The sequence below is a fragment of the Tachyglossus aculeatus genome, chromosome 21 (assembly GCF_015852505.1).
Source record: "Tachyglossus aculeatus isolate mTacAcu1 chromosome 21, mTacAcu1.pri, whole genome shotgun sequence".
In the NCBI taxonomy this organism is placed as follows: Eukaryota; Metazoa; Chordata; class Mammalia; order Monotremata; family Tachyglossidae; genus Tachyglossus; species Tachyglossus aculeatus.
Window position 1 is genome coordinate 55,486,086 of NC_052086.1, and position 12,194 is coordinate 55,498,279.

The 12,194-nt window shown below is 49.4% G+C and overlaps 1 protein-coding gene across 8 annotated transcripts in view; it reads right to left on the reverse strand.

The window, feature by feature from the left end:
* The window catches only part of LOC119942831 (myosin phosphatase Rho interacting protein), a 253,516-nt gene that overhangs the window by 107,850 nt on the left and 133,472 nt on the right, over window positions 1-12,194 (reverse strand). For all 8 annotated transcript variants that reach the window (XM_038763815.1, XM_038763816.1, XM_038763813.1 and 5 more), the window contains one exon: window positions 5,564-5,715. In XM_038763815.1, coding sequence (XP_038619743.1) covers window positions 5,564-5,715 — 152 coding nt within the window. The remainder of the gene's footprint in view (window positions 1-5,563; window positions 5,716-12,194) is intronic.

Sequence of the window (12,194 nt, forward strand, 5' to 3'; positions counted from 1 at the left end):
AAGGGATTGGAGGGAGGGGAGGAAGGAGGGAGGGAGAGTGGGACAGGATAAATAGGAGGAGGAGGAAAAGGGGAGAGAGGAGGAGGACGAGAAAGAGGAGAACAGCAATAAATCTGACTATAGATTTACAGTCCCTCTAAATTGTAAGCCTGTTGTGGAGACGGAATGTGACTACCAACTCTATTATATGGTACTCTCCCAAGGGCTTAGTACAGTACTCTGCACGCAGTAAGTGCCCAATAAATACGATTGATTGATTGATCTGACAGGAATGCTGGTTCAGCTCCCTGCCAGAGTTTTGGACCAATGGCTCCTGATCCAGGCCACAAGCCAGGTCGTTCCCTGAAGCCCACTTCCCTAACGAGCGCATACTAGACCATAGTGCAGTGAGGGAGCCCTTCTTCTGGACTATAAGCTCCTTCAGGGCAAGGTCTGTGTCTCCTCTCTGTTATGTCAAGGCCTCAGCACTGAGCCGGGGGTTCCACATTAGCCAATGACAGTAACACCTGCTGACTCACAACACCAGCGGCTTAGAACAGTGTTTTTCACATAGTAAGCGCTTAACAAACGCCATCATTATTATTATTATCGTACGAGCTTGATCTCAGGCCTAGCAATGCTAGGCCCCCTGTGGGCATGAACTCCAGTAGGTAACCAAATGGCAGACTGAACACTTTCAGTCAAAAGGTGAGGGGGTGCGGATCGTATTAGATTTGGGGATTATTCTTGGGTTTCAACGAGGCAGGCTGGCCCAGTTCCCCATTGACCCTGGCAAGCAAATGTTGGCAGACTGCCTGAAGATGGAACTTGGCTCTGCCCATACCCGTGGCACCTCATTTGCCTCGACACTACCCAAGTAAAGCCCACTGTTGGGTAGGGACTGTCTCTATATGTTGCCAACTTGTACTTCCCAAGCGCTTAGTACAGTGCTCTGCACACAGTAAGCCCTCAATAAATACGACTGAATGAATGAATGAAGTAGAAACGACTGGAGATACCCAGAGCTGGTTCTTGGGGCAATGGAGGAGACGGCTTGAGTGAGCACAGTTCCAAGCAATGCCATTCCAGGAACAGCAAAGGAAGCGACTGGGGTCTTGGGATCCTCCTTCCTCTTAATTCCATCCCCCTTTTCCTTTTGAAAGGTCAGTGCCATAGCAGGAAGTCTTGAAGGTGATCAGGTTACCAGAGAAACCGTTAGCCAGAGCTTTCTGACTTTTGCTCTCACAGAAGACAAGTAATGTTCCACAGCCGCCTCAATAATCATAAAAGAGTAAATAAACAGGAGGCGGAGTGGAGGGAGAAAGAGGGGAAGAAGAAAGAGCAAGAGAGAGAGGAAGTGAGGGAGCCAGAGAGAGCTAGTGGCAAGACAACTGGAAAGGAAGGGGCATAAGAAGGCAGCCCACCAGACTCCAGCTGTTGTCTGCTCAGGAAAGGGATCTGGGACAATTACTCTCCCCATCTTCAAAGGTCCATCTTCAAATCACATCTCCTCTAAGAACCCTTCCCACAGCCCTCATTTCCTTGCCTCCTACTCCCTTCTTCACTCCTTCCTCAGCCCCTACAGCACTTATGTACATATCCATAATTTATTAATATTAATGGGGGAATCACTCCTGGGTCCCCAGAACCCAGATGTGGGACTTGATAGCAAGGAGGGGCACCAGCTCCCGGCACCTTGGCTGGTTACTGAACTTGGCTTCCTGAGATGCCCAGATTTGTGATGTAGGAAAAAAAAAAAAGGTGAGAAGGGAAGAGAGGAGAAGAGGAGAGGAGGGAAGAGAGGAGGAGGAAAAGGAGGGAAAAAAGGAAGAGGAGGGAAGAGAGGAGAGGAAGAGGGAAGAGGAGGAGGAGGAGGGAAGAGAGGAGGAGGAGGAAAGAGGAGGAGGAGGAGGAGGAAAGAGAGGAGGAGGAGGAAAGAGGAGAAGGAAGAAAGAGGAGGAGGAGGAAAGAGAAGGAGGGGAGAGGAGAAGAGGAGGGAAGAGAGGAGAGGAGGATGAAAGAGGAGGAGGAGGACGGGAGAAAGGAGGAAAACAAGGAGGAGGAGGAAAAAGAGGAAGAGGAGGAGGAGGAGAGAGGTGAGGAGAAAGGGAGAGAGGAAGAGGGAAGGAAGGGAGGAGGAGGGAAGGGAGGAGAAGGAGGGAAGGGAGGAGGGAAGGGAGGAGGAGTGCAAAAGAAGAGGAGGAATGGGAGGAGGGAAAGAGGAAAGGGAGGAGGAGGAGGAGGAGGAGGCTTGAAGAGGAATACACAGCTTCTTCTCAGCATCGAACTTGCTAGCGGTAGGAGCTGGGCGTCCAGCCAGAGGCGCCGGCACAATTATGGCCACTGTTTAAACATTAAGTTTATCGCTCTCAGAACACGAGCCATTAAATTCACACACATCAGTGAGTCGGCCTCTGAGGGAAAACCGGGCCAGCCCCCAACTCCCAGAACTGCCCTCAGGTATCCCACCCTTAACGGCCGAGCTGTGAGATGCTATGAGCTGCTGAGGACTCGGCTTCGAAGCCTCGGGCCCAACTGCTGGAGGAGTCGCTGAAGGGGAAGGCTAGGAGCGGGAAAGATGCCGAGAATCCCCCTCCCCAAAACCTGCCTCAGAACCAGCTCTGCCTTGGTCCAACGGTCAGTAGGTCGATATTGAGCGCTCGCTGTGTGCAGAGCACTGTAGTAAGCGCTTGGGAGAGCGTGACACAACAATAAGCAGACACGTCCCCTGCCCACAACACTTCAAGTTACCCCAGCCGGGGCCCTCCAACAGGGAGGAAGGAGAAGGCGAGCAAGGTGGGGGTGAGGGGCAGGTCCAGCCGAGGTGCGTCTGGCCAGGCCCTGCCGGCTCCCTGGGAAGGGCAGGGAGCAGCATCTCTGCAGGCCATCCCTAGGGCTGCATTAAAAGACACTAAACATTTTCAGTTCTGCTCCACAAAACCCATAATCTCACCACGGCTGGTATTTCACTGCTCCACACAAAGGTTCTCAGTCAGATGGATCGTGTGACGCCGACAACCCAGCCCCTGGGGAATGGAGTCGCCCGGTCCCGGGAGAGGGCCTGGGCTGGGCACGTCAGGACGCGGCATCCTCTCTCTGCGGAGCGGTGCCGTCTCCGGCCCCAGTCTGAGCACCGCCTGAGGACTGGGGAAGCAAGGAGCAGGGGCAGAATGTGCCGTTTGGGAAGTCTCCGGGGGCTGGGCAGAGCAAAGGACGCCCTGTGCTGACATTCCCTCCCAGACCTCTCCAGTCTGGGGGTTTCGGCTCCAGGGCTGCCTGCTGGTGGGAGCCCTGACACTTAGGTGATCTTCTCCAATTCTTCCTCCAGGTCTGTAAGGACGCCGTGGCTACTGGTTAGAGCCAGGGCTTCAGAGTCAGAAAGACCTGGGTTCTAATCCTGCCTCCGCCACCTTTTTTTTAAATGGCATTTATTAAGCACTTACTATGTGCAAAGCACTGTCATAAGCGCTGGGGAGGCTATAACATAATCAGGTTGTCCCATGGGGGGCTCACAGTCTTAATCCCCATTTTATAGATGAGGTAACTGAAGCACAGAGAAGTGAAGTGACTTGCCCCAAGTCACACAGCTGACAACTGATGGAGCCGGGATTTGAACCCCTGACCTCTGACTCCAAAGCCCGGGCTCTTTCCACTGAGCCACGCTGCTTCACACTTGTCTGCTGTGTGACCTTGGGCAAATCACTTCTCTGTGCCTCAGTTACCTCATCTATAAAATGAGGATTAAAATGGGAGCCTCATGTGGGACATGGACTGTGTCCGACCTGATTACCGTGCAACTAAGCCAGTGCTTAGAACAGTGCCTGATACATAGTAAGCACTTAAATACCAAAAAATCCCTTGGTTTGGGGGCTGCAATCCTTAAAAGAGCGTGGCTCAGTGGAAAGAGCACGCGCTTTGGAGTCAGAGTTCATGGGTTCAAATCCCAGCTCTGCCAATTGTCAGCTGTGTGACTTTGGGAAAGTCACTTCACTTCTCTGGGCCTCAGTTACCTCATCTGTAAAATGGGGATTAAAACTGTGAGTCCCCCCGGGACAACCTGATCACCTTGTAAACTCCCCAGCGCTTAGAACAGTGCTTTGCACATAGTAAGCACTTAATAAATGCCATCATCATTATTAGTAGTAGTAGTAGTAGTAGTAGTAGTAGTAGTAGTAGTAGTAAAAGCCCAGGCAGGAGTCCCCGAGTCTGCAGCAACGGAGCAAGATTCCTGGAGAGGGTGGCCTTTATCCCACAGCAAAAAGGGCTTGGTCACGCTATCTCCGCCCAGAGCCCTTGTCCCCAGTGTCTGGCTTGGAAAGTCTCTTCCCAGGCCCTCACCGGCACCCCCACTTCCCTTCCCAATTCCCAGGACACCCCAGGACCCTCCCTTCAAACCTCTTGGTGAACAGACGTGCTGAGAGGCCAATGAACCCTAGAAGGCATACCCCAGACAAGCGTTCAGCACAGTGTTCTGCCCACAGTTAAGTGCTCGATGTTAATATGAGCAACTGGAGGTGGAATATAGCTTTCGTCTCACCTGCTGAACTCAGGCCCCAGGTGATCTGATAAATAATAATAGTAATAATTGCGGTATTTGTTAGTCACTTACTATGTGCTGGGTACTGTTCTAAGCACTGGAGTGGATACTAGCAAATCAGGTTGCTGCTAACCTCCTCACCGTACCTCGTTCTCGCCTGTCCCGCCATCGACCCCCGGCCCACGTCATCCCCCGGGCCTGGAATGCCCTCCCTCCGCCCATCCGCCAAGCTAGCTCTCTTCCTCCCTTCAAGGCCCTACTGAGAGCTCACCTCCTCCAGGAGGCCTTTCCACACTGAGCCCCTTCCTTCCTCTCCCCCTCGCCCCCCTCTCCATCCCCCCCATCTTACCTCCTTCCCTTCCCCACAGCACCTGTATATACGTATATATGTTTGTACAAATTTATTTCTCTATTTATTTATTTTACTTGTACATATCTATTCTATTTATTTTATTTTCTTGGTATGTTTGGTTTTGCTCTCTGTCTCCCCCTTTTAGACTGTGAGCCCACTATTGGGTAGGGACTGTCTCTATATGTTGCCAACTTGTACTTCCCAAGCGCTTAGTACAGTGCTCTGCACACAGTAAGCACTCAATAAATATGATTGATGATGATGATCAGGTTGGACACAGTCCTTGTCGCAAATGGGGCTCGCAATCTTAAATCCCCGTTTTACAGAAGAGGTAACTGAGGCACAGAGAAGTGAAGTGACTTGCCCAAGGCCACCCAGCAGACAAGAGGTAGAGGTGGGATTAGAACCCACGACATTGTGGCTCCTAGGCCTGTGCTCTATCCTCTAGAGCAGGCTGCTTCCCTATCAATGGACGAGTCGTATGAAGGATTCCCATTTTTCTTTCGCTCTTAATGCCCTTCTCCACCCCTTCACGAGTGTGCGCGATCTTTCTCTCACTCCCCCCTTTTCTCTCTCCCCATCTCTCTCTCTCCCTCCTCCCCGGCCAAATAACACCCCAGAGCTCAGGACGCAGGGAGGAGACCTGGGATGGCCAGGAGAGTCCCAGGGATCCCTCTCACCGATCCCCTGCTCACCCGCTGATGATCTCCTTGTTCTCCGCTCGGATGAAATGCTCTTTTTCAGGCGTGAGGATGCACAAGGAGAACTTCTGACCCGTCCGGCCCTCTCCATCCACCACATCCGTGCACTGGTTCATGTTGATGGTGCCCTGCGGGAGGGTCGTGGGCTGCAAGGAGAAGACAGAGAGCTCATCGTTAGGAAGGATCTGAGGTAATAATAATAATAATGGCATTTATTAACTGCTTACTGTGTGCAAAGCACTGTTCGAAGCGCTGGGGAGGTTACAAGGTGATCAGGTTGTCCCACGGGGGGCTCACAGTCTTAATCCCCGATTTACAGATGAGGGAACTGAGGCACAGAGAAGTGAAGTGACTTGCCCAAAGTCACCCATGTTTAGTTTAAGGATCAGCAGGTTTGTCCATTTGAAACACACATGTTTACATACTTACTATTCTATTTTTTTGTTAATGAGGTGCATTTAGCTTTAATTCTATTTGTTCTGATGACTTGACACCTGTCCACATGTTTTGTTTTGTTGTCTGTCTTCCCCCTTCTAGACTGTGAGCCCGTTGTTGGGTGGGGACCGTCTCTATGAATGCATCACAAACCTCCTGACAGACCATAAATAATAATAATTGTGGTATTTTTTAAGTGCTTACTATGTGCCAAGCACCACATTATGCGCTGGAGTGGATACAGGATAAACCAGGTCCCACCTGGGGCTCACAGTCTAAGTAGGAAGGAGGACAGATATTGAATCCCCATTCTGCAGCTAAGGGAACTGAGGCACAGAGAAGTTTAAGTGACTTGCCCCAGGTCACACAACAGGTGCGAGGCACAGTTGGAATTAGAACCCAGAGCCTCTCTCTATCCTGGAGACAACTGGCTTCAAAACGGAACAGATTCCCCATTCCAGCCAAAAGAATCCCCCGGATTGGAAGAAGGGGAGGAGGGGAAAAAAAAGCCTATCTTCCCCATTCCTTCCTTGTCTTCAGAGGTGCCTTGCCTGACAGGAGGATGGAAATCCACTCGTCTTCGGAGAGGAGATCCAGAACCTGGCTGATTTCCCATTTCCACACTGTCCCCTCGCAGAAATGGGAAAGCCTCTGGGAGGGAGGGAAGAGGCAAGCTGGAGGAAAAGAAGAGGAAACAGCCTGGCCTTGCCGGGAGATTTTGGTTCCGGGCTGGAAAGGGCCTCTGTCTGGCCCACGAAAGCATTCAAGACTGTGTCTGGGAGGACGAGGTTTGAAAATAGCTGTTATTTTTAGAGGAAGGGTGGTGGCCGGGAAAGAGGCCACAGCCTAGACAAAGGGCCACGGGGTGAGTTCAGCGGGTGAGGAGGAGGGATTTACAGCACCAACCTGCATTTAGCTCAGTGTGAGAAACAGCCGCCACGAGGTCCGTTCATGAATGCTCCCAGGGCAAACTCAACCTGTGTGGGGCCGGTGCAGCTCAGACCACCGTGACAGCTCGGTCCACCTCGACCAGCTTTAGGTCTGATACAAGAAAAGACCACCGCCAGCCAGGGACGGTCATCAAGAACTCGAATGGGAGAATTTCCAAATGCCTTGAGCCAACCGGCAAAGACAGTCTGAAGTCACCTTGCCCAGGGATCATCAGTACAGTCGCGATGGAATTTACTGTATGCGTGGAGTTTGGAGAAAGGACAAAAGCTGCAAATCCTGTGCTCCAAGAGTTTACAGTCAAGGAAGCGTCGTAAGCGACAAACCAGACCCGATCTTGTCACGACGGAATCATCATGATCATCATCATCAATCGTATTTATTGAGTGTTTACTATGTGCAGAGCACTGTACTAAGCGCTTGGGAAGTACAAATTGGCAACATATAGAGACAGTCCCTACCCAACAGTGGGCTCACAGTCTAAAATCGGCGTAAAGGAACTGATTTCACTAGAGGAATTTATTTTAATGCCCGTCTCTCTCACTAGACTGTAGGCTCCTTGAAGGCAGGGATTCCTACCTACTGATTCTGTTATGCTCTCCCAAGTGCTCAGCAAAGTGCTTGGCACTCAAGAAGTACTCAACAATAATAACTGTGGTATTCGTTAAGTACTCACTACGTGCCAAGTACTGTACCAAAAGCTGGGGTACCTATAAGATAATCAGGTCCCACATGGGGCACATATCTATTCTATTTATTTTATTAATGTGTTTTGCTTTGTTCTCTGTCTCCCCCTTCTAGACTGTGAGCCCACTGTTGGGTAGGGACCGTCTCTATATGTTGCCAACTTGGACTTCCCAAGCGCTTAGTACAGTGCTCTGCACACAGTAAGCACTCAAATATGATTGACTGATTGAGGGAGAACATGTACTGAATCCCCATTTTTGCAGATGATGGAACTGAGGCACAGAAGTGACTTGCTCAAGGTCACACAGCAGGTAAGTGGAGGAGCCTGGATAAGAATCCAAGTTCTCTGAATCCCCAACCTGTGCTCTTTCCATTAGACCCCACTGCTTTCTCAATACACTGCGACAAATCCTGTTAATTCTAATGTTAGTTTCAGTGGTGCCACTTTCACACGCCTATCCCTGTCAGTTGTGTCCTTCCAAGGGCAATGGGGGAAAGCTGGAGTGTCAGGTACAGCGGCAATTTAATTAATTAAAAGCAGTTTACAGCCAGTGACCATGGTATGCTGTTAATGCCGAGCTACGGTGTCCTGGACCGCAAACTGGTGACTGCAGACTGGAATTAAAAGTTAAAAAAAAAAAGATATAAACAGACTCAAATAAGTCAACAAGAAAACATTTCACTCAAAAGAGGGCTGCGGAGGCTGATGGGATGTTTTGACCAGGAAGATGGGGAAATAGTCTGGAATCTGGAATAGTCCAGGAAGATTCCTTCCTGGAGGATACAGCTAGCTGTTCAGAGGAGCTTTGAAGAAGTAACTCATGAGCCGAGGAGTCAAAAGCAGCGTGGCTCAGCGGAAAGAGCGCGGGCTTTGGAGTCAGAGGTCGTGGGTTCAAATCCCAGCTCTGCCAGTTGTCAGCTGGGTGACTTTGGGCAAGTCACTTCAATCAATCAATCAATCAATCAATCGTATTTATTGAGCACTTACTATGTGCAGAGCACTGTACTAAGCGCTTGGGAAGTACAAATTGGCATCACATAGAGACAGTCCCTACCCAACAGTGGGCTCACAGTCTAAAAGGGGGAGACAGAGAACAGAACCAAACATACCAACAAAATAAAATAAGTAGGATAGAAATGTACAAGTAAAATAAATAAATAAATAAATAAATAGAGTAACGGGGATTAAGACTGTGAGCTCCCTGTGGGACAACCTGATCACCTTGTAACCTTCCCAGCGCTTAGAACAGTGCTTTGCAATCAATCAATCAATCAATTGTATTTATTGAGCACTTACTGTGTGCAGAGCACTGTACTAAGAGCTTGGGAAGTACAAGTTGGCAACACATAGAGACAGTCCCTACCCAACAGTGGGCTCACAGTCTAAGAGGTGGAGACAGAGAACAAAACCAAACATACTAACAAAATAAAATAGAATAGATATGTACAAGTAAAATAAATAGAGTAATAAATATGTACAAACATATATACATATATACAGGTGCTGTGGGGAAGGGAAGGAGGCAAGATGGTGGGGATGGAGAGGGGGGCGAGGGGGAGAGGAAGGAAGGGGCTCAGTCTGGGAAGGCCTCCTTTGCACATAGTAAGCGCTCAATAAATGCCATCATTATTATTATTAAAAGACTGGATTCTGTGTAATCTCTGATCCTCCACTGCCTAGGCTGCCTTGTGACCCTGGGCAAGTCATTTAACTGCTCAGGGCCTCAGTTTCCTCAACTGTAAAAATGGGGGTGAAATACCTGTTCTCCCTCCCACTTGGACAGTGGGCCCTGTGTGGGACAGGAACTGTGACGAATCTAATAATTCGGTATCTACCCCAGCACTTAGTTCGGTGCACGGCACATAGTAAGCAATGCATAAATACCACAATTATTACTATTATGAAACGAAGCTGAGGGCCATGTGGACATTCCAGTAAGAAGGAGAGAGGCGAGCAATAAATCAGAGGTAGGAGAGTTGAATGAGAAGTGGGGGGACAAGAAGGGGACACACACACACACACACACACACAAAGCCACCTCTCAAGCCTTCCATTCTGAGCCTTTCCACTTCCTGCCCCTTTCCAACTTCCACTACTGGTATCAAGCCCCTACTGATTTATAATAATTGCAGTATTTGTGAGTGCTTACTATGCGCCAAGCCCTGTACTAAGCGCTGGGGTGGGTACAAAGGGGGGTGACACTCCAGCTTGCCCCCATTGCCCTAGGAGGGACACAACTGACAGGGATAGGAGTGTGAAAGTGGCACCACTTTCATTGAACTAGCATTAGAATTAACAGGATTTGCCGTAGTGTATTGAGAAAGCAGTGTGGTCTAATGGAAAGAGCACCGGTTTGGGATTCGGAGAACCTGGATTCTTATCCAGGCTCCGCCACTTACCTGCTGTGTGACCTTGGGCAAGTCACTTCTTGCCCAAGAGAAGCAGCGTGGCTCAGTGGAAAGAGCCCGGGCTTTGGAGTCAGAGGTCATGGGTTCAAATCCCGGCCCCGCCAACTGTCAGCTGTGGGACTTTGCCCAAGTCACTTCACTTCTCTGGGCCTCAGTTCCCTCATCTGGAAAATGGGGATGAAGACTGTGAGCCCCCCGTGGGACAACCTGATCACCTTGTATCCTCCCCAGCGCTTAGAACAGTGCTTTGCCCATAGTAAGCACTTAATAAATGCCGTTATTATTATTATTATTACTTCTGTGCCTCAGTTCCATCATCTGCAAAAATGGGGATTCAGTACATGTTCTCCCTCCTACTTAGATGGTGAGCCCCATGTGGGACCTGATTATGTTATAATCAGAGAAGCAGTGTGGCTCAGTGGAAAGAGCACGGGCTTTGGAGTCAGAGGTCATGGGTTCGAATCCCGACTCCACCACATGTCTGCTGTGTGACCTTGGGCAAGTCCCAGCGCTTAGAACAGTGCTTTGCACATAGTAAGCGCTTAACAAATGCCATCGTCATTACTATTATTATTTAACTTCTCTGAGCCTCAGTTACCTCATCTGTAAAATGCGGATTACGACTGTGAGCTCCACGTGGGACAACCTCATCACCTTGTATCCCCCCCAGCGCTTAGAACAGTGCTTTGCACATAGTAAGCACTTAACAAATGCCATCATCATTATTATTATTAAACTTCTCTGAGCCTCAGTTACTCATCTGTAAAATGCGGATTACGACTGTGAGCCCCACGTGGGACACCCTGATCACCTTGTATCCCCCCCAGCGCTTAGAACAGTGCTTTGCACATAGTAAGCACTTGACAAATGCCATCATCATCATTATTATTATTAAACTTCTCTGAGCCTCAGTTACCTCATCTGTAAAATGCGGATTACGACTGTGAGCCCCACGTGGGACAACCTGATCACCTTGTATCCCCCCCAGCGCTTGGAACAGTGCTTTGCACATAGTAAGCGCTTAACAAATGCCATTATTATTATTATTATTATAGGTGTCCCAGCTTTTAGTATAGTACTTGGCACATAGTGAGTACTTAACGAATACCACAGTTATTATTGTTGAGTACTTCTTGGAGTACCAAGTAGGAGCGAGAACAGGGATTGAATCCCCAAATGAATGAACTGAGAAGTGAAGTGATTTTCCCAAGGTAACACAGCACATATATGATAGACCCAAGTCCTCTGCCTCTTAGGCCCACGCTCTTTCCACCAGGCTATGCTGCTTCTCTAGAAATGTCAGCAGCCTCCATCAGTCTCTACTGACTCCCTCAGCTGAGCCCCGGGAAGGCTCAAACCTTGCTCCATTAAAAGGAAGGACAAATAACCGGGCCGGATCCACGCTGGGCCCCCAAGAGACTCATCTGCTTCACAGGCCACCTCCAGATAGGGCTGCTCTAATGAGTTCTCTCTGGCCTAATTTTGAATTCTCAAAAGGTTCGGTATCTAGGCTACAAATGGGTCTCATTTCTTGGCTGGCATGACCCAGAAAAAGGTTCACCTCTTCGTTAGCTGGGGGTAACCTAAATAATAATAATAATAATAATAATGGCATTTATTAAGCGCTTACTATGTGCACTGTTCTAAGCGCTGGGGAGGATACAAGGTGACCAGGTTGTCCCACGGGGGGCTCACAGTCTTCATCCCCATTTTCCAGGTGAGGTAACTGAGGCGCAGAGAAGTGAAGTGGCTTGCCCAAAGTCACACAGCTGACAGTTGGCGGCGCCGGGATTCGAATCCATGACCACTGACTCCAAAGTCCGGGCTCTTTCCACTGAGCCATGCTGCTTCTCTACTTAAGTCCCTGAAGAAGCTCCCAGGCCGACGGACTCAGGAAGGGCTGATCCCAATCCACAGGGCTGAGAGCTCACCTCCTCCAGGAGGCCTTCCCAGACTGAGCCCCTTCCTTCCTCTCCCGCTCGTCCCCCCTCCATCTCCCCATCTTACCTCCTTCCCCTCCCCACAGCACCTGTATATATGTTCACATGTTTGTACATATTTATTACTCTATTTATTTATTTTACTTGTACATATCTATTCTATTTATTTTATTTTGTTAGTATGTTTGGTTTCGTTCTCTGTCTCC